Source organism: Athene noctua, chromosome 7 (assembly GCF_965140245.1).
Source record: "Athene noctua chromosome 7, bAthNoc1.hap1.1, whole genome shotgun sequence".
NCBI classification, from domain to species: Eukaryota; Metazoa; Chordata; class Aves; order Strigiformes; family Strigidae; genus Athene; species Athene noctua.
The window spans coordinates 25,978,101-26,003,953 of record NC_134043.1 but is presented as its reverse complement, the minus strand read 5'-3'; the positions used below and the strand labels follow the sequence as shown (position 1 = coordinate 26,003,953).

The window sequence follows — 25,853 nt, the reverse complement described above, 5'->3', positions numbered from 1 at the left end:
TGGATGACCAAGTTCAGACACTAGTTACTTGATTTTTGAGTGTTCGTTTACATTGCTGGGAATGTTTACATCACCTCAACATACAAGCATTCACATTAGACTGGGGATCTTGACATAGCAGAGACTGATCAAACAGGTCAGTTCAAACATGTAAATGAGTTTTTCTTTTTTCAAGCGACTGAAGAAATTCTCAGCATTTCACCTGGCACCTAAACAACACAGCCATTTTTACCCTATACTTTAAAACACTCTTGTCAGTGAAGAGAAATAAAGATGGTAAAAGATCTGCACATAAACAAAGGATGCTTGAGCTGGCACAGTACGTCACGCCTGGTAGGCTGTGTTTTAGCTTATTCCTAACATGCAGGTACACCACACCATGAACAAGTTCAGCAGCATGTGTCAGACCGGCTACACAAGCATGGGGTCTCTGTCATGTCTGCACAATAGGACTGATGCTTTCTAAAAATACTGGACTCACTGCACAAGTACACTCTACAGTTAAGGCTGCAAAGGTGCTGCTTGATTGTTCTGGAGTTTTGGATCCATGGCAACCTGGTCAAAATCATTTCCCCAGAGCAAATACAGGAAAGCCCCAAATTCTATTCAGAATTTATAGTGAGAACAAGGTAAACAAAAAGCACAATAACTACAAACAGGACTTTTCCAGAGGAATCCTGGAGAAACGGCAACACCACCACCACCACCCCACCCCCCCCCAATCAATCCCTCAGCAGGAGTTAAGAGACAGGATCCAATTCTCCAGGCTCAACCATAAACCTGTTTTGTTCACTATGCAATTTCTAACATCTACAACAAAATAAGCAGGAATTTTACAGCCTGCTTTAACCATACAGCCCTGATTCAATTTTATTCTTCGTGTTGAATGAAACAACTGTTCTTGGGAAGAAGCCGCTGGTGAGTCATCAAGAACTGCATCTAAGGCGTACTAGGGGAACAGAGAGAGGAAAAAGGGTTTCTTAGGCAACATTTATTCTGCAACTTCCTCATATTTAAGCATTTCAATTCTAATATTCTTTTGTCATTAAGAAAAAAATAGTGCTTTGGAGTTTTTCAAATACATAATTTCTGTCATTTTAAATTTAAACTTCTGAAACAATTGCAATGACAGTGCTTATTCTCATATACTTTAATACCGAAATACTTTTACTGATAATTCTTTTTATAAAGAGCAGGAAATAAAAAATAGTTGAACATGGTTGAATCTTGTATTAGAGACCAGTTTACTAAATAAAATATTTGCTGCATAAGAAACATGTATGTTGCATGTAAATATTATTCTAATTAAATTAATTTGATAGTAGATGAAGGCACATTACTCTAGATGGCTAATCTAGGTTTGTATCCTAGCAGTACTTTGAGAGCTGACTATAAAGCATTGAATGGTAAAGTAAGTTTTGAGTAAACATATATTGGTTAAAAAAATTCTATTAAACTCTCCACTTCCTCCCCTTCCTGTCTCCCTCCCCTCCCAGGGGGTCGTTTTAATGGGTACATGCCTTTTGCTGTTGGAAAACAATAGAAAAAAATTGAAGAGTTTCACTTCACTTTCAGTTACTTACAACTGGAGATATTTCCCCATACCTTCTCACTTCCTCCTCTTTGAAAAAACAAACAAAACAAGAAAAGTCAGCCATCTGTCATTGATAAAAACAGATTAAATTAATAAAGACACAAGAGAAAACCACTAATTATAAGGTGCTGTGCTTCGCACATTCGCTATTGAGATTGAGATTCAGGGGCTTGGAACACCAGAAAGAAGGCTCCAAGAGAGGTTTCCTAGTGAGAAGTTCGCATTCTTCAAAAGAATAAGGGACTGGAGGAGCAGAAGGTGAAGATCATGGAAGCTGGGGATAATCCTGGAGCTCAGTGAGCTGCATAGAAACAAATGCCAAAGGCTGCCCAGGCAGTGGCCAGTGGGGCCCTGAGCCCGGCGGCTGAGCAGCTGCACTGCACAAATGCAACTTTCCACCCAACCCTCCTGACAGCAGCGATCTCCTGGCTGGGAAGGGAAGCAGAGGCTCAGTGAACCTAACACTGCAGCAGGGAGCAGAGAAAAAGCAGGTCAGTGCATGAAATTGTAAGGTCACATAAAAGCTCAAATCTTATTGTTTTTTAAATAAACCCCACTATCCAGATCTATCTACTGTGGGCTGCCATTCACCCTATTTCCCCTGTGACCCAATCCCCCTACCAATATGAAGAACTCTCCCATCACATTAGAATTGTGTACACTGGCTGTGTCTGCTCTAAAACCCAGTTCACTATCCCCTGCCTGGTAACTAAGGAAGTAAGAGCGGCATTCCCAGCTCTCCCCTCCTGTGAGTTAGGGATTTCTTAGAAGGAAATCTTTCTGAAGGCGCTCAGAGACAGAGGAAGTTATAGGATGCTCCACTGTTTCTCCCCACACCAGCAATCAAGGGACCAAGATGGGAGACGCTGGCATCCGAGAACATGCTTCTCCTCTAGGATGCATACAACTGAAATGTATCAATTTTATCTTCATAGATTGCTTTAATAACCAGGATATTTTCAATTTAATAAGTAGTATCTGGGAATACACAGAAAAGTATTTGGCATTTGAAATTATCTGTGCAAATACTTATTCTAACAATCTTCATATATTTTTCAGTGCTGAAATCCTCTTCATCCTGCTGAAATGCTGAATTGTCCAATTCTTACTTAAGCAACATATGCATTGAAAGCTTATTAAAAAAAAACACAACTGAAAAACAAAAGACAAAAAAAAAAAAACCCATCAACCCCTCAAAACAAGAGCACACCCCCCTAGACTCAATACTTTCCCCACAGTTATAACCAAAGACCTCCGGATATGAAAGGATAAATGTAAGCAGCTCTGGCAGACTGACCCACAGTCAAATGTCCTATCCACTAAGCAGCATACAAAGAATAATGAATACTTTTGGCCCAAATCAACAAAATACTTAAGAGTGTACTTGAATCGTTTTCTTGATTATAGACATTTTTGTAAATCTAGTTTAATACTGTCAGGTTTACTAGCAGTTTTCAAAAGTTATTTTGTTTGAATTTACTGCTGTACTTGAGTTTTCAACGCAATTTGGATCATAAGAGATGCCTTCCATTTTAACAGTTATGATCTGAATCATTATCAATTAACCAGTCAAGCCACAAAATGCTGACTCCTTTATTTCCCCCATCATTGTAATTTCCTAGAGGAGGAATTCAGTTAAACACAAAAGAGATATTTCCGTAATACAAGATTATAGACTACTACAAGAACAACCACCAATTTACAATTTGTAATGCCTAGATAATTTTCAAAACTTCATGTCTGCATTTTCAAAACCAGAAAGTATCATATATAGCAAGAAGATCAACTAAGTAACAATTAAAATAAAAGCTGTCACTGTCCACAGGAACCATGTCTAGTCACGTTTTCAGTCAGTCAGTCAGCTAGCTGAGGGTCATGTCATTATTTAGTTTCTGTAGAAAAAACACAAGTACAAAAATAGTATCAAAAAGCAACATACCTATTTTTATTTTTAAATATATACATTATAAAACAACCTTTACAACACCATATAAATAAGGCTTTTAATATATTTTATATATGCTTCTTTTGCTTTTAAAGAAGTACCTCTTTTTCTGAGCAGTGTGGGAAAGGCAGCAATTTTTCTGCAGTATACTGTTGATACAAAATATGGTTAAGTTTTTTTTATTCTGGAGTGTATTTCAACTGATACAGTTACTTTTTTTTTGAAACATTTTTGCATGGAAGTAAATCCTTATAAATATACATGTCAAATGTCAAGATTTTAATAAAGTTTTAACTAAAAAAATGAAAGGAAATAAAATCAGTGATGCAGAACTTACAGGACACAGATAGTAAAAGACAACAATAACCAAGTATTTAATCACAGAATAAGTGTTTATCCACTTAGTAACTAAGCAATTGTTAAATAACAACACATTTTTCAGAAGGTGAAAAATGCAGTTAATCCATTTGCTGCTGGTTAAAGCCAATCAGCAATGATTATTAAGAGCCACAGAATCCAGCCCTAGATATCTGTGTTTTGCATTTCTATTACAGTACTAGTTAGAAAAGAGCTGCTTTCTAAGGACTACTTGAAAGCTTTGTGAAAAATATTGTTTGTTTGTGGGGCGTAGGTTTTTTTGTGGGAGGGTGGGGAATGGTATTTAAATAGAATTACGAGGTTGAAATGAAGAGATTAATCAGATTTCCACAATACATTCTTCTGAAAGATACCAAATTCTCTTCCTCTTAAATTTTTGAGTGATATAATTTACACAACAGGCATCAGAGAACTGCAGTGAGGTTCTCATGAAATACTCAAAGCAATGCAAAAATCTGAGTAGAAAGCACAAGCTGGTTAACACCAAGAACATTAAAGATAGCTTCTGGTTTTAGCAACTGCCTGGAAGTAGGCACTGCAGTTGTCTTCTCAAGCCTACACTGACACAAAGCAAGATAGTTTAGTTTGAAGCGATTATTTCAGCCATTAATACTTACTTGGCATAAACCAGAAAACCTCACCCCAAAAAAACCCTCACTAGAACTTTAAGTAGTTAAGAGAGAACTTTATTGGTCTGCATTTCCATAATTTCTCTGCTACTTTTAACTACTCATATAAACAACTGAATTTTCATTGACTTGCAGGAGAGCCAGACCCTGCAAAATTCAGTTTAGTTTCAAATATTAATATGCATGTATTCAAATCCTCCTGATAAACAAAGGTTGTTGTAAGAGTAGATTGTTCTTACAATCAAGTTTACATTGCAAGAGCATTACCAGTAGCATACCATTACCAAAAAATGTTTAAGAAACAATTTTGTAAATTATACTAAAAAAAGATTATTTACATAAGAAAAACATTGGGGAGGAAAAAAACCTTCTAAAATCAGATAAAAGCTGCATTGAAGCAATAAATATTTTATTTAAATTGATCAATTTTCACATAGATTCTATTGAATTAACAGATCTTATCACAGATTTTAAATCAGAGAACCCTGTATAGAAAGTACTATTGCAGAAATCCAGTCAACTTGTTAAGAGATAAAAGGCAAGCAATACAGCAGGACTTTAGAAAGGATTTTATTTTAAGAGGCAACGACTTCTTTAAGTGAAAACTCACAGAAGTTTTAACTAAGGAGATTATTTCCTCCAGCTAAAATTCAAAAAGAAAAAAAGTTAACATTCCCACACAACAGCAAATGTGTATGTCTTACCCTTACCTTATAAGGGAGTTCAGGTTTCTAAATAGTCAATAATAGGTATATATTAGAATTCTTGAACTTAACGTAAAATATAAAGTAAGTTTTAGCCTTTTGAAAATATCATTTGGTGACCAACTTCACCTTTTGTCAGCAGGAGACCTTAAAGAATCAAAAAAATGACACTGGAAAAATATGTACTTGTGTATGTGTACACATGCGTGTGTTGTGAATAAAATCACTTCTAGACTGACAATCAGAAGAGAACCTCCCAGTCTTCTTTTGTTTTGTTAAGAAAGATAACAGAAGAAAAAGTAAGGATAAAAATTTTGGATGCATACGGTATCTATACTTTTCAAGTAAAAAGTAGTCAAGGCAAACCTGGTATTACATTATACTTTACATCACAGTTTCTCCTGTAGTGACCAAGAGGCTGAACTTTCATTATTGGAGGCCATGTTAAAAACAAACAAAACCTTTGTACAGAGATAAGAGCATGGGTACAAGTTACTTAAAATTGCATTCACCAGAGCTGCTTGTAAAAAAAAAAAAGTTTCAAATGAGTTTTAGCTACAATTCAATGCAGAAAAAGAAAGCTAGAAACTCATTTTTTTTAAACATCAAGTTGTGTAACAAACACTAAGGCCACCTTAGTAACTGCTGGTTATCAGAAGAACAACATGCAATTCCTTAGAAAAAAAGGAGGAAAAGAACACTGTGGGCAAAACCCTTCTGGCTTTGCAACTCCTGGGTCACAAAAAAAGGTACAAGGAGAGAACCTTAGAAGTAAAGCATTAATGTAAAGAGAGTCAGAATTTCATGCATTGTTTTCTTAATGAGTTAAAGCAAAACTGCATGTCCCCTATAAAGATAACACAGCTATAGAAATTATGTGGAAGCTACAATAATATTTGGCAGTTATTTTTGCAGAAAACAGGGTTTAGCCTTTCCTCTCCCAACTCTAATCCTCTTTTGGTAATAATTCTAATGTTAAAAGAAAATTAAAATTCTATAATTTGAATCAAACCAATATGTTAAAAGAACAAGTGAATTTTGGTCTCTAAAGCCTGTTAAACTTCTCTAGGAGCTCAGCCAGCTGTCATAGGCCATAAGCATCAACTAATAAATTCAAACACTAATTATCTTAAACATACACAACAGGCTCTGCAATATTCTCTTCACTGTCACACATTCCAGCTACACCTGATTTCTGAGAATCCAGATGACCCAAATACCACAGCCAGTGTCACCTTACAACCTTGCCTGTCCTTCCCATGTCCTTTTTTCATTTATCCCTTCCCTCCTCTGCCCTTCAAGGGCTGAACTCTGCATCTTTATCCAACATTATTTTGAGGGCACGTGTTTTTAATGAAAGAAAGACACGCACAAGCTCATCTCAGTTCCATTGTTTATTTTCACATACTCTTTTCAATGTTAACTGATATATTCTTATGTACATAAAGTGAGTATTTCTATGAACATCCAGACTGGTTCATATTTGTTCGAAAGTTATAAAAATAGATTTTTATGAAATTAAAGTGTACGTGTGCATATATAAACATACACACCCGTATATACATATATGTATACACACACGTATCAAATTAAATTTCAAGTTGTTAGCTAAAACTATATTTAAAATTTATCATGACATGTTCATGTCTAACTTCAAAATAGTTTGCCTATCACTATTTCAAGTAGTTGAACTTCAGTTAAGTAACAGCTCAGTTTAATTAACTGGGTACTCACCTGATCAGTAAGTTCTCTGTCGTTTGTTAGATTCTTCTGTAGGCGAGTCTGCCAACCTTACTTTAAGCCTGACACCATTCACAATCTTGCCATGTAACGCAGTTATGGCATCACTGGCACTTGCTCTGTCTGCAAATTTTGCATAGCCCACATTTTTTCCAGCCACAAGATAAACTTTTATCAAGTGTCCAAAACGACTGGGGGGAAAAAAGAAAAGAAGAAAAAGATGATTTACAGGTTTTGCTGAAACATAGATACCCGTTATCCAAACTGAAGCATGTATGATTTGGTAACTGCAAAAACTATATTCTCATATGTATGCTGTATTTTCTTGCGCTGCCCTCTTCCAGAGCTCCCACTTTTTGTATTCTCTTCTCTAGAATTCCAGGAAATTTCAGAAGTAAAATGAACCGTTCATAGGCAATGTTTTCTATGGAATATTACAGTAGAACCAAAGCAGCAGTGATTTAGCTCTTATTTAAAAGAACATATAAAGCTAATCAATACCATAGTCCCCAAACACTAAACGGCACTCCAGGAAAACCCAGAAAACCAAAAGAACAAAAAACCCCAAGCAAACCAAAAAGAACACACACGAACCAGCAGATAACTTAGAGGCTAAACTTTCATCTCACTTAAATGAACTTGCTTAGTTGTGATTAATCTTTGAAAAAGTCTCACTGAAGTGACACAGAAAGTCGTCATGAAAGTTTTAGGAAAAGACCCAGATTTCAAAGTCCTCAGAGATTCCTAGACAGTTCCTTAAAAAGCATTAAAAAAAAAAAAAAAAAAAAGAGTCTTCTTGCTTCATACTGAAGTTATACAAATGTCAAGACTAGGGTGCATAGCCTTTTTTCTTTCAGTATACCAAATAGGCACCATTTTCAATTCCACACGAGTGTATACCGTTTCTTTTCTTCTCCTGTGTCACGGATGAAAGTACTGACACGGTAATGATTTAGTAAGAAATCTAGATTTATTAATATCTAACAGCAATTTTTCAATACAAAATAATTCAGAAATACTGAGAGAAAGAAAAACAACTTATTCACAGATTCTAAAATTACAAGATCCACTCTAACTTACAAAACAGTACTGTAATAAACTATTGTAACTAATTTGCTAAGTTAAGCAAGTTGGGTGCTCTAATAAACTATTGTAACTAATTTGCTAGGTTGGGCAAGTTGGGTAGGTACACTTGAATGATCTGTAAATGTTAAACAATTAAATGTAAAGTGTGCCATTCAGATTGGAACAATGTAACCATGTCTCAGAAACCCCACCTAGAGCTGATATGTAACTGCTGTTTGCAGAAAAGCCCACCAAAAAGATGAGATCATGAGGCTTTTAAAAGATCCAATAGGAGAAAAGTGCGCCAAGAGACCAAGGCTTCGAGACTTTCAAAAGATCAAATAGGAGGAGGACACGCACCCCAGCAACTCAAATGACCCAATGGAGAAGAGCAGGACAACTATCTGACAGGAGGAGATTGGTTAGAGAGGATGTCACAAGAGTATAAAAAACGCTGGATTTGGAACTCGATGTGCGTGTGGCAGAGTTGCGGCTCTCCATGCACCCAGTGCTGCTTTGCCTATTGCTTCCCACGCTAAATCGATTGAACCCAAGTAAAACTATATATATTTTTATAAAAATTGGCTATGTCTTATTATAACAGTACCTTAATTTATACATATGTACATGCGCATACACAAAACGGGCATATACATACAGAAACAAAAGTGTTTTGTGTTCATTCTGCTGAATCCAAAGAAACACAGAAACAAGGATACCTACACACACTTCCCCCCGCAATAAACTGAGAAAGAACAGGTGAAAGAGAAGTGAGCTCAAAGAAAATTTCCCTCTCGAGATTAAAGCAAATACTCCCAATGCCTTGGCATTCCTCAGTGGGCAGTTATTGAGACTCGAGCCGGTGGACTTAGCCCTGGCCTTCTGTCTGGAGCAGATGACACCTTAAGGGTCTTGGTACTTGAGAGGCATCCCAGCTTAAGGAAGATGCTGGTCACAGGCCCACTGCGATCCAGAAGAGCTCAAAGGGTCTCTCTGGTGGTTGCAGTTAATAGGGTCCAAGATAATTGACTTTTGTCAAATACCTTTTGGTGCCTTCCGGCAGTTGCACAAGAATTTGATGAACTTGCAACTCTGCTATAGTTCTGTCTGACCACATCCCAGGAACAGGTGTGCCAGGCCATCAGGAGATGATGGGCCATTATACCCATTTCAGAGCAACCGAGAGGGGCAGGAGCCAGGCTCCTTAATGTTATCAGTCCTTATCTCCACAGACTGGTGTATAGCTGGGGGGGATGTGGATGGAATCACACTGATCAGCCCAACAAGGAGGGACAGGGAAGGGTAAGAATTGCACCACCACATCCTGGTGCTTTGAAAATGTTTTGGCTTTCCAAAGATGTATTGCAAATGCCAGCTATTAGAAAAGTGAAATGTCTTTTTCTTCAAGAGAATAAATAATATAAATCTGTAATTCAGATGTTCTCTAGTATTTTATTTTAAAGAGGGCAAAAACTGTCGCTGAAGTCTTTGCTCCTCATAGGGAGGTAGTGTGAAAGGATGGTTGAAATAGTATCAGTAAGATGCAAACTGTAAAAACGTCTCAGGATGCATGAGAAAAAAACCTCCCTATAGCTGCTCCCCTAAATTACTGTGGAAGTTTTATCAAAAGACTTAAATTCCCTACAGATGTACAACAAAACGCCAAATTAATTAGGCCATAAGAACCAGAAGTACTACAGGTTTTGGTTAAAAAAACATTACAACCTAGACATTTTACTTCAGATTACGTCAATCAATAATAAAGCTACTGTACTGATGACATTGCATCTATGCTTCAAGCTGAATTCCATTACATAATTGTTTCAAAAAGCAACCGTTACCTATTGATCACTTATTACTTACTGATCATTGTGCACTGTCTTTTCTGGAAAGAGTTTTCATGATGATAATCTTCATTTTCAACATTTATTTTAAATATTTCCTAGTTATTTTTTTGGTTAGAGAACACATTCTTAAATGGAGTCTTACCAGAACACATCCTCCAATACATTTACAGGTAAAGGGTGGGGATGAAAGAGTATGAAAAGCCTTTCCTTCACAGAAGTGTCAGGTGGAACCTTTTTTTTGTGTGGTGGAAGTATGGCATCTGTTTGGGGTTGAAGTAACTGTGACCCAGAAGTTCCTCCAAATGCCTGCTGAAACAAACAGAGAGAAAAAAGGCAAGTATAAATTAACTGATGAAGGGGGAAGTCATTACACCTTATTTACAATTTTTGTTCCATCACAGGACACGAGTTCTCATCTTGTTTACTTTGCTTATTTCATCAAATTGGACAATAAATCCAAGTAGGATCAAACTTTATAGGGAATAAAAAAGTACAAACCAACCAGAGGTACATCTTAAAAACACAGCATCTAGAACAGTTACAGAAGGGAGCAGTGTTCTTTATTGACATACCTGGTTTCTTACAACAATTCAGAAGAATATTAACAGCATCCTTTACATTAACTTACAGAAGGTGTCCTATACTGTTGAACAACTGCACTGTTATTCCGCAACACTGATGACACATGTGCTGTTACCAGCTGAGTTGCCATTTTTCTGATGAGGCTGAAAGCAGAAATGATAATAAACTCTTTTAAAAGAAAGAGATAAGTTACAGTAATTTCAAATTCAGCAATATAAGAGTCTTAACACATAACACTCTAGACATGATCTGACATGTCTAGATTATCTAGATTCATTTAGGATGAAACTAAGACAAAATATTCACTGCAGGAGCACACCTAAGCTGCTCTAACTCATAATGGGTATTCAAATCACAGGAACAGATTGGAGATGGTCACAGTAAAACCTGATGACCTCCACACAGTGGGGATATCGGATCCTCAGCATCCAACAGTTTTACTCTATGTATGTACATCCCAAGGCTACCACTTACAGAACTGCAAACACAACCAGGAGATCAAGGAGATAAATCTTGTTTTAGTACATAAACCTCATCAAAAACATTGCTACATATTACAGAGACATTTACAAAGGTTCTTGCCAAATCTTTTTCCAATGTATTTTAATCTTTTCTTTATCAGAGACTAGTAAGTTTTAAAAGGCTTATTCTAAACTATTAAAAAAACCCCAACCAAAACACCTACATTTCAGAAAATATTATCTACAAGTATGAAGGAAGATCACAGTGACGTTGCTGTTACTTATGTTAAAAATGTACTTATTTTAAAATTTGCTCTCCAGAACACAACTTAAAACTTTCTATCTTTATGTATGGTTACTTACTCTGAGCTATCACTCCCATCTTCTAGGAAAATGACAGTTAATCGATTTCCAGGAGGATACTCAAAACCGTGTAATTTATACTTGGCATATATAGCTGATGCAGCAGTACTGTACTGAATCACAGCGTATCCTACAAATACAGTGTACAGTTTCAGTACAATACAGGTAAGCTACACTCATATAAAGCAACATGATTAAACTGCACACTAGTCATGGATGATACAAAATTCTAAAAGTATCTTTACCACACATTACATTACTTAATAGCAACATCAAGAAGTATTTGTGAAGAAAACTTCAATGGAATTAACTAGTGACAGATCAGCTATATTTATGCTAACTTGAAAAGCTGCTAATAAAGCAACATAAGTAAAAACATGTCTCCTCTCCTAACCCTGAATTAGAAACAACAAACATCCATAGTTTCATTTAAAAATGCAATTATCCCATCAACCCTGAATCTCAAGTATTGTAAAGTGGTATTTTTACTCTTAGACTCATTTCCATTTCAAAACTTCTTGGAGAAGAGACCTCTTTCACATTTTTCTCAGCAACAGCAAAACAAGACTGAAATCAAAACAATCCTTCCAATACAAAACATTATTTGTTTTGGAATGACTTAATGCAGTTTACTCATGTCAGCTTCTGCACATACACACTTATCTCAGTCAAAACTGAAAAGATCTGTTTAGAGAACATTTAACCTATGTGTCTAATAATTTTTGAAACTTTTTCCCCATTTATTGTGCCCAAAACTATTAATTTGATCAAATCCCACTTCTCATGGTTTTGATTCTGTCCTTCTTGAGATATTACCTGAAAATAAAGGTGTTTAAGGCTATCTGTAAACAGGGGTTCAAACAAAACTGAATTTTTAGGCTTATGCATCAGTGTTAGCATCAACCATCGATACATAAAACATTAATTCTTATCAACGTACTGTAATTTGCAATGTAAATGAGTTGTAGTACAATTAAAAGGCGTTCCCTTCAGACAAAGAAAAAAAAAAAAAAATGTTTTTACACTTTTACTTACCACTATTGGTATGAGGATCTCTCTGAACATCACAGTATTCCAGTCCTGGAACTATATCAAAGAGGGCAAACAGCTGCTCTTGGATAAAGGGAAGCCGCGATACCACTGACAGACGTTTGGAGACTGACTCTTGAATTCTGCTCTCATTTTTTTCAAAGCCACAAAACTCTGGCTGTCCACCTCAAGAATCAACATAAAAATAATTTGAGTCATCACAGTAGCATGACTTCATTTCATAGCTATTTTTCATTCAACTTCTAGAAGTAACCTGCCAATTATATACTAAGGGTGACATGTTCATTTCATCAGTGCAGGTCACAAAACAATCGGTCAACTAGAGTAAAGGAAGACATGAAAACACAGAAATGAAATGCCTTGCTTACTTCTAACTTCAACATTCAATCTACTATTTAAATGTTGACCTAAGCCCCCAATAGCTTCCCTTCTTCCAAACTGCATTCTTACTTTGTGACCACACTGAAAAGACTACAAATCGTTTTTAGTATAAAAAGTTGTGACTTACAAAATGGAAGTGTATTTCCTCTTGGTTCTTGCCTTGTGTTATTGCTATAGTAATCATGTTCAAAAGGCTCAGATGACTTATTTTTAGGTTCAGCCAAAATGGCCCTGTAGCCTGAAAGAAAGAGTCACACATATAGCAACAACTCAACATCTAAATTATCTGATCAGATCTGCATTCTCAAAGCACTGTATCTAGAAACATATTTAGAAAATCCAGTAAGTGCTGGCTTTAGGAAAATAACTAATCTGTATCTCTTGCACTCTGCCATAATAATTGTGTGGAAGTTATCAATTTATACAGAGAGCTACTCCTAGTCACAAGTTAAACACAACAGAGACTACTTGCTGTGACAGTAACTGAGCACTGGCACAGTTATTCAGAGAGGTCGTGGCATCTCCATCCTTGGACATATTCAAAAGCCTGGTCCTGAGCAACCATGGTGCCCATGTGACCGTGCTTGAGCAGAGGGGTTGGACAAGACGACCTCCAGCGGTCCCTTCCGACCATTCTGTGATACTTGGCAGGATTCAGAGACGCTCCAGAGGCAATCACTTGAACTTCCATGTTATAACAGCAGTTTATGTATGTTCTGCATTGATCTAGACTTTGCTTTTATGAACGAAATAGATATTACTCTCAAGCTATCCAACAAATCCCATTTTAACCTCACAGCAAAAAGGAAATAAAATGTAACTGCTAGTAATCTCAGACTCCTATTCCTATGCAAGAATTGTCACAAACACAATTTTTGTAGAACTATATGACAGATATGATGTAGAACCACCACATACATTACTGGAGGAAAAAAAAAAAAAGAAAAAAGCACCACATAAGAACAACAAAAAACAACCACACCCACACACCAAATTGTTTTGTATTTGCAATTAAGTGAACATTTAACAGGAGGTTGGATTAGAAGGCTGCTGTTAGGTTTCCCCTGAAGCCTTTCTTCTCCTGGATGAGCAAACCCAGTTCCCTCTGTTTCTACTCAAAAATCATGTGCTTCAGCCCCTGATGACCTTGGTGGCCTTCCACCAGACTCACTCAAATTCTTTAACACCTCTTTGGTACTAGAGCATAACTGACAAATGGTTGGTCATAAAGCATCTTTCATTCTGTAACAGGTTAATCATGACATTAAATGAAAACAAAAAAGAAACCACCAAACTTCAATTAGGATTAATTTGTTCTTAAATAAGTGTAATCACAACAGAAGCCCTATGGATTATCAAATATATTTTTGATTAAAAATTCATATTCCCAGGGATATATTAAAAATAAGTTTTCCTGTGTATGAAGCCTACATTACAGGCCAATAATAATTCATGAAAGAAAACTCTGTATCTATTTCCAAACTCTTTTCACTGATCTTACTTGCAATTTGGTCCTGCAAGAATGAGGTCAGGCAACTGTTCTCAGTGAATGTTAATAATACTATTTTTTTATTTGCAGTGGAACTTTATCTCATCATAAATAATTTACCTATAAATAAAACAAAAAATTAAGGGAACATTAACAACAATACACACTTATCGTGAAACACTTAAAAAAAAGAATGCAGTCAGATTCTTACTTCGATCACACTCTTCAATTGCTCGGGCAGCTTGCGATGGTTTTAAATACCTCACATAGCCCAAACCTTTACTTTCTCCAGTAGTCTTGTTTTTAATAATGCTGCAATATTCAATGTCTCCATACATCTAGAACAATTAAAAAGCATATTAATTACAATACCTGAAAATGCATTAAAGTTCCATGTGTTAAGACCTTCTGATAAATTAAGACAAAAACGATTTTAACAATTAACAAACAGCAAATCAGTACCTTAAACTTCTCACGTAGATCTTCCTCTGTATAGGACTTTGGTATCATAACAAAGATTCGTGTAAGCTCTTCATCTTCGACATCTCGATGGCTTCCAGAAGCTCTTGATTGTGCAATAAATACCTAATGAAATAATTACATAGGCAGTAATTATTGGAGAACAGGTCTTAACCACATATCAAGAAGCAAGAAGAATAGTTTGTTTTAACAAGTTTTTGTATTTATCTTTCACATAAGCTATCTTTCCTAACATGGAAAAAAAGCACGTCATAGATGCATCTATGATCAGAGATAAGACCTACAAATATAATACACCCCAAATGGTTTCCCAAACAGGACAGGGGCCTGCAGAAGTTCTCACTAGGGATAATGAAGAATAGTCAGGAGTATCAAAGCCTGATTCAGCAGCACTTCTAATGTCACAGGTCGCACGTGAGACAGGAAAAAACCTGCATTACCTCAACGGGCCTAGTATAGCAATAGTAACAAAAAATAAGCAAGCAAACAAATTAAAAAGCCTAGCAGCTTATTAAAACCTTGCTACTGCAGTTCATTGCTCAGCTGGGCTGAGGCCTGCAGGTCTAGTGCTCTGTGAATGTTCATAACTTCTCACGTCTATAACTGTTGAAGTCCCTTTTAATTACTGAAATAAATTTAATCTCAGAAGTGCACCCCAGAAGACAACCAGGAAAAAAAAAAAAAAACAAAAAAACCCAAACCAAGGAAATAAAAAAAATACAATCTTCAAAGTAAGCCCTTTATGCAAAAGCAGCGACTGATTTCACAGAGTTCTTAAAATTATTTTTCTAATGGTCATGCAGGAGAGTAAGGAATACAACTCTGATCTTTCATCTTCCAATGGCAAGTTCTTCAGAAAAGATTTTACTGACTCAATCGCATTTTCAAAGGAAACACATGGAACCTTCTTTCACTGTTTAAGGTCATTCATATCTTCTTAGTACTTGGGGAATGTAAAAACAATTCAGGAGGCTGAGAGCTGCCCTCCAGCTCCATAGATAAAGCATCATTATTTTGGAAAAACAGTACACAAGCTACAAAACCCGTATGAAATATACTTTCAAAGTCAGGTCTACTTATTCACATCGATCCTGCTTACAACATCTGCACTGCTTTAGAATATTTCATAGACTCCCTCAAGGTTACCAAAAAAAAATCCCCCAACAAAGCCAAACCACAAAAAGACCCAAACCAAACAAACCTAGTTTCCAGGTACTGCATTTTCCTCGGGCCTGTTGCAGCTTATGCCTCGGGTGGGAACTTCAGGCAAGGGTGGGACCGGCTGCATCTCCCCGCGGGAAGCCCCGCCAGCCCCGCCGCCCAGACGGCCGAGAGCGCCAGCGCGGCGGGAAGGCCCCGGGCGCGGGCCCGGGCCCCGCGCTGCCGGCGGCGGCTGGCTGCCAGCCTGCCGGGCAGCGCCAGGCGGGTCTCCGCCGCCCCCCGGCCCGACCCCCAGCCCCGCCGAGCGGCTGCCCCTCGCCCCGCGCAGGCCAGCGCCACGTCCAAGCGGCAAGCTCGGGGCGCAGCGGCCGCGGCCTGCCGCCCTCCGCGGCCGCCATGCTGGGAGAGAGCGGGGGAACCGCCCGCCGGGCCCCGCTCGCTCGCCCCCCGCCCGGCCCGGCTCGCCGGCAGGAAGGGGCCGGCGCGGCCCGGCGGCGGTACCTTGATGGGCTTGGTGTCGGGGACCAGGCTGCGGCCGTGCATCTCCTCCATGGCCCGGCAGGCCTGCGAGCTGCGGGCGAACTTGATGAAGGCGATGCCGCGGGACTCGTTGGTGCGCTTGTCCCGCAGGAGCCAGATGTTCTGGATGTCCCCGAAGGGGGCGAAGCGCTCCCGGATCACCGCCTCCCCGGTGTCCTTGCCCAGCACCACGAAGACGCGGCTGTTGGGCGGCTCGTCCAGGCACTCGGCCGAGAGGCGGAAGCCGCTGCCCTCCTCCATTGCGGGCTCCCGAGCGGCTGGCGACCGTTGGCTTTTCTCGAGCGCCGGCGGGGAACGGCCGCAGCGCCCTTTCCGCCGGGGAGACAACATGTCCTCCCCCCGCCCCCGCCGCGCCCCTCCCGCCGCTCCGCGCCCAGTCAGGGCCGCGGCCTCGCCTGCGGCGGGCGGGGCTCCCCGGCCGCCCCACGCCGGGCTTCAGCGCCGGCTGCGGAGCGTCGCCGTGGGCCGGCCTGCGCGGCGCTCACCGCGGAGGGAGCACCCCGTGCGGCGGGAGCGCCGCCGGGCCTGCCCGGGACACCGGCGTGGCTCCCCCGGGGGAGACGGGCACCTGCCCCGGTGCCCCGCCGGGCGGGCGGGAGGGAAGGGCTAAGCGGAAAGGAATCGAGGAGAGCGCTCCCGGGCTCCCCGCTCTCCGCCGGCAGCGCCCGCGGACGGGAGGAGCCTCCCGAGGGCAGCGGGGCCAAGCCCCGGTCAGGCAGGGCCACCTGCAGCCGGCTGCCCCGGGCCGAGTCCGGGCGGCTTTTGAATGTCTCCAGGGAGGGAAACTCCACCACCTCTCTGGGCAACCTGCGAAGCGCTCAGTCACCCTCCCTGGAAAAGAAGTGTTTCCTGATGTTCAGAGGGAACCTCCTGTCTTTCAGTTTGTGTCCATCGTCACTGGTCCTGTCACTGGGCACCACTGAGAAGAGTCCGGATCCATTTTCTTCATTCCATCCCTTTATCTATTTATATGCACTGATGGGATCCCCCTGAGCCTTCTCTGCTAAAGAGTCCCAGGTCTCTCAGCCTTTCCTCATAGGAGAGATGCTCTGGCCCCTTAGTCCTTTGTGGCCCATTGCTGGACTCTCTCCAGTATGTCTGTGTCTCTCATACTGGGGAGCCCAGAGGTGGACATGATACTCCAGGTGTGGCCTCACCAGTCCTGAGTAGAGGAGAAGTGTCATCCTTGGTTCTGCTGGCGACATTCCTCCTAATGTAACCCAGAATAGCAGTATCCTTCTTTGCCACAATGGCGCTGCTGGCTCATGTTCACCTTGGTGTCTACCACAACACCCAAGTCTTTTTCTGCAAAGCTGATTTCAGGCAGTCACACCCTCACACACACACACACACACACAGGCCCAGCATGTACTGCTGTGTGGGGTTGTTCCTCCCCAAGTGAAGGATGCTGCACCTTCCCCTGTCCCTTTTTAAACTTCTTGATGCTCCTCTCAGACCATTCTCCAGCCTGTCTAGTCCATGGCAACATGACCCTTTGGTATATTGACCACTCCTTCCAGTTTTGTACCCTGTGTCAATATTTCCCTAACATACTCACTTTTGCTGCAATAATTTATTCTTAAAGGGCCTCCTTCAACCAGAGACTCACTACATGATGACCCACCTCCTTTGAAACAGCACTAGTGTCATACAGAGAGAGTTCCTCCATGAAGAAACCATTTTCAAGGCCTTTGCTGATACAGGCAACAGTGGGGCTTAACATGCATCTTGTGAACTCTGAGAATCCAGAGACCCAGGGAACTCGATGTATTTCATGGGAAACAAACACAAAAAATATCCAAGAAAAATAACTATCTGTAGGAAAACAAGCACACAGCAGTGATGGGTGGCTCGCTGGGCCTAGGAGGGGTGGCTGGTGCCTGGGTATCACCAGAGAGGACCAGGATGGCCTTGCCTTCTGTTTTGCTGATTAAGGACACCAATTAAACTCAGACACCAGAGTGAAAAGAGTAGGCGTATTTTACTGGTGATAACTAAATAATGTAACAGAGTAATACAGAAAACATACAGTAAGAAAAGGCAGAAAAATGCACCTAAAGCAACAAATAAGAAAATACAGGGTAATGCATCAATCATTACTACATGAGAGAGAGAACAGTGATTAACAAAGATCCATCACCACTTGCATATGTTACCATCATCCAGACCCACGGTTGCTGGGCAGCCCCGGTTACAGCGAGGGTTTGGACAGCCTGTCCTGGCAAGTGGGAAAAACTACGTGATGCATCCATCTGTAGGTGAGGCATCCAAAGTCACTGCAAGTGAGTCCAGCCTTATAAACTAGAGATCAGCAAGCCAGAATAGCTGGCACCTTTGTTTTGAATGGAAAATTTCTGGATTCATTCTCCTGTTGGATTCCACCCAAAGCCTGGCCAGGGCTCGGCGGGGGCGGGGCGGGGGAACCAAGGGAGTTTCCAACAAGGCCAAACATTTGGGTTCTCAGCCTTGAACAAGGCTGAGAAAGGAAAGTTGGATACATTCTCTCGGCCTTTCGTCCTCACTACTGATTATGCTCTGTCTAAACTGTATCTTTCGCTGGTGAGTTTACATATTTTGTTAGTGACTACATGCTAAGTTAGCAGCTTTGGCTCAGGGCCTGTTGTTCAGGCTTCAGTACTTCAATGCTTTAGCACTTTTTACATCAGCATGAGTTGTTATAACTTAGTACAATACCTATTAGCACAATGGTTATCAGCTATAAATATACAGGATTCATCTATAGGTCAAATCTGTCTTGGGCCTGTTGTCCAAGCCTTAGCACTTCACCTTCCGCACCCTCCGAGGGCCAAAAGGTGCTCAACTGTCCTTTGTTCCCTGGCGGACACGGGCCCGAGGGCAGCCCTGCCTCCCTGTCCGGCCGTTGCCACTGGAAATCCGCCTCACCATGAACGTGTCCCAACAGGCACAGGAGGCGGGTTGAATTCTACAGTTCTGGAAACATTCTAAGTAACACTGCGACCTACAGGGAAATCCTGAGTTGCGTCTGTGTTTTAGATCAGCCTTCTAGACAAAAGTATGTTAACCACTGAAGTAGCTCTAGAATAGCAATCAAGACATTTAAAGCTCCCTTCATGTCCAAAGATAAGAGTAACAAATATGAATTCTGCATCTCTCAGAGATGCAACAAAACATGGTGCTTTTTCCGAATTGTAAATTGGATAACTTAACAAAATTTAATTTATGATCATCAGCAACCAGACCATGTTAAGAAATTGTGCAGTTTAACAGACTTACAGACTTACCTTTAAAATTAAGTCTGGGTCAAATTTTCATTACTTTGAGACACAGTATCTTTTATTACCATGCAAGACAGAAATATTTTATGAAATTGTAGAAGGAGATTATAAATGCGACTAATATTGAACTTTTCTTTAATATTGTTCAAATTTCCTTTTTTAAAAAAGATTTTTTACATACATCAAAATGGGTTGAAAAAGGCAAGAGATATTTATTCAGAAATGTTTGCAGTGCCACACAGTTGAAAAAGCTGGAAAGCACAAGACAGGACCAAATGTTTGGGGTTTCTTTGGCTGCAGAACAGGACAAGCTGCAAGATTTTCTTAGATGCAAACAAGAACAAAGGTAAAACTAACTGGTGACATGGATGAGGTGCAGTGTTGGAGGGGACATCTATGAAAAAAAATCTTTTTCTTTAGAAGTACAATAGACACAGTCACAAGGAGTTACTCTCACAACTGTTTACTTTGCATTACTGCAGATGAATGTGAACTATAGTTTCAGAAACAACAATCCTCGATCCCTATATTAAAAATACGTTTTATTCAGCACACCAGGTCAGAAGATACAGAGCTTTACAAAAACTTTGTACTATCAATACGCAGATTTTAGTTTCTGTTTCTTAAAGATGCTTCTAGATTTTGTTTGCTGGTCACTACCCTCTACTGGCATCGTGATGAGCTGCAGTTGTTTTGCTCAGAACACTTAAGTGAATACCATCACCTACTAGTAAGCTATGACTTGTGTTTTTCATGCAGACAGGCCTGAAAAGCAGTGGAACATCTGAAAATGGAAAGTAATTCTGTGTTTCACTAATTTTATTTATATTATTTGAATATAAATTATATTATTTGAATCAAGCTATTAATTACAAATACAGTCCTGGGGGGGTTTTTTTGTTGTGTTTTTTTTTTTTTTCTGGCTACTAAGGTGCTTTAGGGATTGTTCTGTGAAATCCCTTCATACAAAACATCAGCATCTATTAACTATATTTTCTCATTAAAAATTTAGTGAGCAAATCATACTAATGTTAGTAGAAGTTCTTAAAAGAAAACCAAGAAAGTGATACCTAAATCTGCTTTAGACAATGGGAAGAGTCAACTCTGGACAGAAGAGAAACTTGAAGATGTCGTTATAGGTATTTCAATAGTCTTCAATACAACGGTAGGCTTCTGTTGACAGAGACAGGTTTTATCAGGGTTGGAAGGAAACACTAATGGTTTTTCAACTTCTGTCAAGACATTCCAGGAACTGGCCACTAACAACCCTTTTTCTAATGCCCTCCAATGGAGCACAGTCATGATGGATTTCATGTCAATCTGTAGATGCTCATTGTCAACAACTGTATGAAATTAAAGTCAGATCTTCTGGATACTGGAATGACAAAGACACCCAGTTTAAAAGTAGTAAGTAGCTGTATGTGAAATGCTGACAAGAACTGAAACTCTCCATGATGCAAAAAGGATTTATATTTGACTTATTAAAGTAACACAAAGACAATGTATATCTTGTGAATTTTATATTACGTATCATTTCTGCTCACATTCCTCTTGGATTCTAGGCACATTATGTTCAGGACATCACACCTTTGATTTGAGAGCATTGATATTTTCATAAATATATGACATTGGGCCACCTTGTATTTTACTATGTTTTCTGTTTTTCAGGAGTTGTCTGGAGTGAGAATACACTGATGGAGTATTTGGAAAACCCTAAGAAACACATTCCTGGTACAAAAATTATTTTTGCTGGAATTAAAAAGCAGAATGAAAGAGCTGATCTTATTGCATACTTGAAAAAAGCAACTTCATGAAACATTGCTGTAGCAGTTGTGAAGTCAGTGAAAAATGTTTTGAATTTTGACTAGCTCCTATGTCAACTTTTAGAATTTTGATGTTAGTCACTAGGGACTGGCTTTAGCAAAATCAAATAAGGATATGTTTTAAGATGCTATGACCTAATAAATAACATTGGAAGGTTATTTATTTATTAATTATTTATATTATTTATTTTGCATTATTTATGCATTATTTATATTGTGTTATACATTTCATAGACCTTTGTGTAGTGTACTACAGAATTACTGTTCCTCTCTATAAGGAGACCCAAGATCCCAGTTCTGCAATTAGCTATTCAAACACCAACTGAAACTATTATTCAGCTGTGGCTATGTAAATAAGAAAGTGCCTGTAAGTACTGGGATTGACAACTAAATGAAGGTTTTCTTTTGGAAAAAAAAAATCCTTGTCATTATCATCAGTAAAGGAAAGTCCCATATGCAGTAGATAACAAAACATAGTCTTACATTAAAAGAACTCTATATAAGGATGAGGGGAGTGGAATATCAGGAACATCAGATATTTTCAGGGGAAAGTAACCTTTTAGTAGTGATGTTGACCTAAAAGAATCTTGAGGAGATACCTGAACACCCATGACCTTTAAGGTTTAAAAATATAACCCCACTCATCCTATTGTTAGTGTTCCTTTGTGTATTAAAGCCCCATAATCAACTACCAGTCATTTTTCAGTTGTGGATCTTTTTTCTCCATCTGAGGCTAATATATTAAAGTATCCTTATCCTCTCCCATGTAGAATAAATAAAGAGTAACTAGCTTGAGCAAATGATAGTAGCAGATATTTTCACCAACAGTAGAGGACTGATGAAGATGATTACAACCCTCAAAAAACCCTCCTCATGAATCTCTACCACTTAAATTGTGATTTACAATTTAATTATCTGTTTACAGAGATGTAATAGGTTAAAACATACTTCACTCAAGCAAGGTTTCCTTATGGCATCGCAGAAAGGAGCATTAGTACAAAACTAATTTGCTACAGTGCCTATTCCCAGGTACTCATTTTATTGGTATTGTTCCAATGCTTACCCACCAGGGGCTTTAACTGATTGTCTTACAGTGCTCCATAGAGCTGAACTGCTGTCTTTAAGTAAGGGAATAAGCAAGAATTGGGTAAAAAGTTCTGTGACATAACTGGATGAGTACCTGCCTTTTTTTCTTTTGTGCCATAGCTGTAAGATACTTTCTCCTTTCAGTTTAATAGTTGGGACCTGTTCTGTTGACTGTTTAGACAACTAAAGCATCTGCCTCAATGACAAAAATTTTCTCGAGTGCTTGTCTCAATTGCATTTTGAAGAGTGATGTGCCACTGCCTTCCTGAATTAAAAAAAACCAACATGCTCCACCTGAGAAATGCACTGACATTTCTCCTTGGGATTCTTTTAGGGCATCTCTGTATGTCTGTGCCCAAGACCAGGTGAGACCGGCTAAAGCCTGCCTTGCTCTCCAGGTTGGCTTTGTGCAACCACATGACAAAAGGTGCATCATACATAAAATGCATCAGATATAAGCTGCCTGTACCTCACTGCAGCATACCTCTAGAATGACAAAGACAGCACAATCCCATGGCATGGACAGAATACACTTGCCTTTTTGGCCCTCCCACGAAAGGTCACAACTAATCTATCTCCGGCCCACAGATGAAGCTGCAGCCCAGAGTACAGTGCACTTGCTTTACTCACGCTGCAAGCAGAGGTGTGCCAGAACAGACAGACCTAAGCTTTCTCCTAACATCCACGTGTGCACACCAGGCCAGGCTCCTGAAGCAGTTTTACTGTGACAGCGTGTTGAAAGGCTGCACAAGTTACAGTACAGAAAACCCCTGTGATCATCTTTGTCATATTTTATCTTTAAAAGAGAGGATTATAGTTTATACAGAGATTTGGGGTTGCAGAGTTCTTTACAATTAAGGTGTTACAGTCAATTGTTCACTATGTATTTTATGCAGACAACTGTGTTTCAAATTCCTTCAGTCTTGACTCTCATTTGAGAGATTGTCGATATGCAGATTTTTACTGTAATCAAATCCCATGCATCAAAACTCAGCAAATAAAGATGCCTCAAGACTGAAGAAATGGTAAGGGAAGATCTTGTTTATACCTAGACTTATGGAAACGCTACATTGCTTTAAGTGTTTACATACAGAACTGCTACACAGTAACCATTTTGTAGTAAACACTGGTGTGAGTGCTCAGACCAAACCTTACTGTAGTGAGATGGCAAAAATTATTTACACACAATTATTTCACTTGTATACAGATGTCTAAGGCCCTTGCTTGAGAGCTTGGGGTACTTGCCAGCTGGGCCTTCGGCAGCTTATGCGATTTCTTTGTGTAAGTGGAGTGTTTGTGCCAGTGTTGCAAAAGCACGAGCGCCCCTGGAAAGGCCAAGCAGCAATTAGCGGCTTCGGGCAAGCGGGCACCCTTGGAGGGTGATGGCGAGGCAAGCGCAGCCGAGGGCCAGCAGCCGAGGGCAGCCCCTGGCAGCACGGGCAGCGGTGTGCAGGTGACAGCGTGGGTGCCCTGGAGAGCGGGGGTGACACCCCAGTTGTGTCCTCCCGAGAGCGGGGCCTCCACCCACGATGTGACAGCCGCTGGCGCAGGCTGAGGGGGCTGTGCCTGCTGCCACGCGTGAAATCCCGTTACTTCACAGCCCCGGCAGCGTGGCAGCAGCGCGCCGGCAGCAACGCTTCAAAGATTAGTATTTCAGTCGCCCTTGCCGAGACGCGCCTGCAGTTTCATCCCCAAGCTACCTGTACGGAAAGAGCTCAGCTTCTCCAGAGGTGCGAGCAGCAGGGGGACCAGCCCCTAGAGCGTGTCCTCCCACATCCCCGCTTGCCGCCCCCTCGCCCGGGACGCCGCTCCCCCCGCAGCCCACTCGCCGCGGGCGCTACAGCCGCCCCCCCCCCCGCGCCCCCGGCGAGTCAGCGGCGACACGGTGCGGCTGCCGGGAGCGGCTGCCGGGACAGCGCCTTCCCCGCCGCGGCGGCCCGGGCCGGGCCGGCCCCTCCTCCGCCCCGCAAGCGGCGGGGGCCGCGCCCCCGGCCCCGGTTGGCCGCGCGCCTGCGCGTCCCCCCCGTCCGCCCGCCCCGTTGCCGGGTGGTGCCGTCGGCGGCGCGGTTTCTCAATGGAGAGCCGTCCTCCTGCGGCAGCTCCCTGCGCGGCGGGGGGCGGGGGGGCCGGGAAAGCAGAATGAGAGCCCACCGCGGGGCGGGGGGCCGGCACCGGGCTCGGCCGGCCAGGCGGCAGCGGGGGAGATGCTGCCCAGCCTGCCACAGCGCGGGCACCGAGACCGGGAGGCGAAATCCTTTGTCTGTCGCTTCCTAAGCAGTCTGCGGGAGCCCCGGCACCTGCACGGAGCCCCTCGTTACCCCCGGCTGCCGCGGGAGAAGCGGCAGCCCTCTGGGCACACGCACGGAGCCCTCCCTCCCCTGACACCCGCCCGCACTACCGACGCGTGTCCCCAGAATCGCTCCCTCTCCCCGCAGGCGCTGCCCGGACCCCCGCGCCGGGAGGGGCTGCTGCAGGGCCAGGGTCCCCGGCAGGTCGGAATCCCGGTTGGTTGAGGATTTGCCCGTGTGTTTTCCCAGCCTCCCGAACTCCCATTCATGAATTTCCGAAGCCGCCTTCATTCAGTCTTTGGTGAGCGCATGAAAGACATTTTTCACGTGTTGAGATCCATGACTCCGTTTTTTTTTTCAATTGCCTCTGCGTAGGCATCGATTTAGCAATGAAACGTGCTCCACGTGCGCATAAAAATAACCCCGGCCCGTCCGCCTCGGTGGAAGCGGCCGGTCTCCGTCTGGCCGCTGGTGCTGCAGGAGCGGGCGCTCGGGAGCGCGTCGTCACGCCCGCTCCCGCCGAGCTGCCCGGGGGGCCCGGCTCTGGGGCAGGGAGCCTTGCGGCGGGGGGGCAGAAAGCCCTGCGGGGGGGGGGGCAGGGGGCCCGATCCCGCTCTCCGCCCCTCTTACACAGCGCCGGGAGCGAAACGCCGCACTAAGGACGCGGGGCGGGCAGGGGCAGCTGGCCGCACGGAGAGGCTGCAGGCGGCTCAACCCAGGGATTCAAGAAACGGAATTCACTTGGTGTTTCTGAAAGGGCTCCGTCTCTCCGCCTGCCTCCTGAAGTCCCGAGGCAGCGCAAATAACGCTCTGGCATGAAACCTCTTCAACGGAGCGCTGGCGTTACCTCCCGCCCGCCCCTCCCGCAGACCGCGGCCAGGTTTGCCCCTTCCCTGCACACGCATTACAGACAAAGGACCCTCCCTCTCCTCCCGCACGATCCCCCCGAAGCTCCTGAATGAGGCGCCCGTTAACGCGGAGCTCCCTAGC

General features: G+C 41.9%; 2 protein-coding genes across 7 annotated transcripts; one reads left to right on the top strand and one right to left on the bottom strand.

The window, feature by feature from the left end:
• Positions 1–732: 732 nt before the first annotated feature.
• RBM45 (RNA binding motif protein 45) lies at positions 733–16,762 on the bottom strand. 6 transcript variants are annotated; one of them, XR_012633970.1, is made up of 11 exons: positions 16,371–16,762; positions 14,691–14,813; positions 14,440–14,566; positions 12,867–12,977; positions 12,344–12,523; positions 11,309–11,438; positions 10,531–10,627; positions 10,045–10,211; positions 6,985–7,181; positions 1,584–3,486; positions 733–949 (listed from the first exon to the last, which is right to left on the bottom strand). XR_012633970.1 is itself a non-coding variant. In XM_074910961.1 (11 exons), the coding sequence occupies exons 1-9, from the start codon at positions 16,737–16,739 to the stop codon at positions 6,989–6,991; spliced, it is 1,497 nt and encodes a 498-aa protein (XP_074767062.1). In that variant the 5' UTR covers positions 16,740–16,762; the 3' UTR covers positions 733–949; positions 1,584–1,621; positions 6,985–6,988. The 6 variants fall into 6 exon arrangements, 5 of the variants coding, with proteins under 5 accessions (XP_074767062.1, XP_074767059.1, XP_074767061.1 ...); XM_074910961.1 differs by having other exon boundaries at positions 1,584–1,621; XM_074910958.1 differs by having other exon boundaries at positions 733–3,486.
• A 1,134-nt stretch (positions 16,763–17,896) lies between these two features.
• LOC141962626 (cytochrome c, somatic-like) lies at positions 17,897–21,480 on the top strand. Its single transcript, XM_074910982.1, is given in 4 exon segments — positions 17,897–17,907; positions 19,868–19,989; positions 19,992–20,012; positions 21,335–21,480. Coding segments are annotated over 4 exon segments (300 nt in total).
• The last annotated feature ends 4,373 nt before the right edge of the window (positions 21,481–25,853 follow it).

What these genes read in the sequence shown, in the direction of transcription:
- RBM45 (XM_074910958.1), bottom strand. Translation starts at nt 16,739, where the DNA reads ATGTTGTCTCCCCGGCGGAAAGGGCGCTGCGGCCGTTCCCCGCCGGCG. An exon ending in AATTGAAGAGTGTGATCGAA is followed by an intron (nt 12,978 to 14,439) that starts GTAAGAATCTGA and finishes TCTTTCTTTCAG; the next exon opens with GCTACAGGGCCATTTTGGCT. An exon ending in AACAGTATAGGACACCTTCT is followed by an intron (nt 10,212 to 10,530) that starts GTAAGTTAATGT and finishes TGTTTGTTTCAG; the next exon opens with CAGGCATTTGGAGGAACTTC.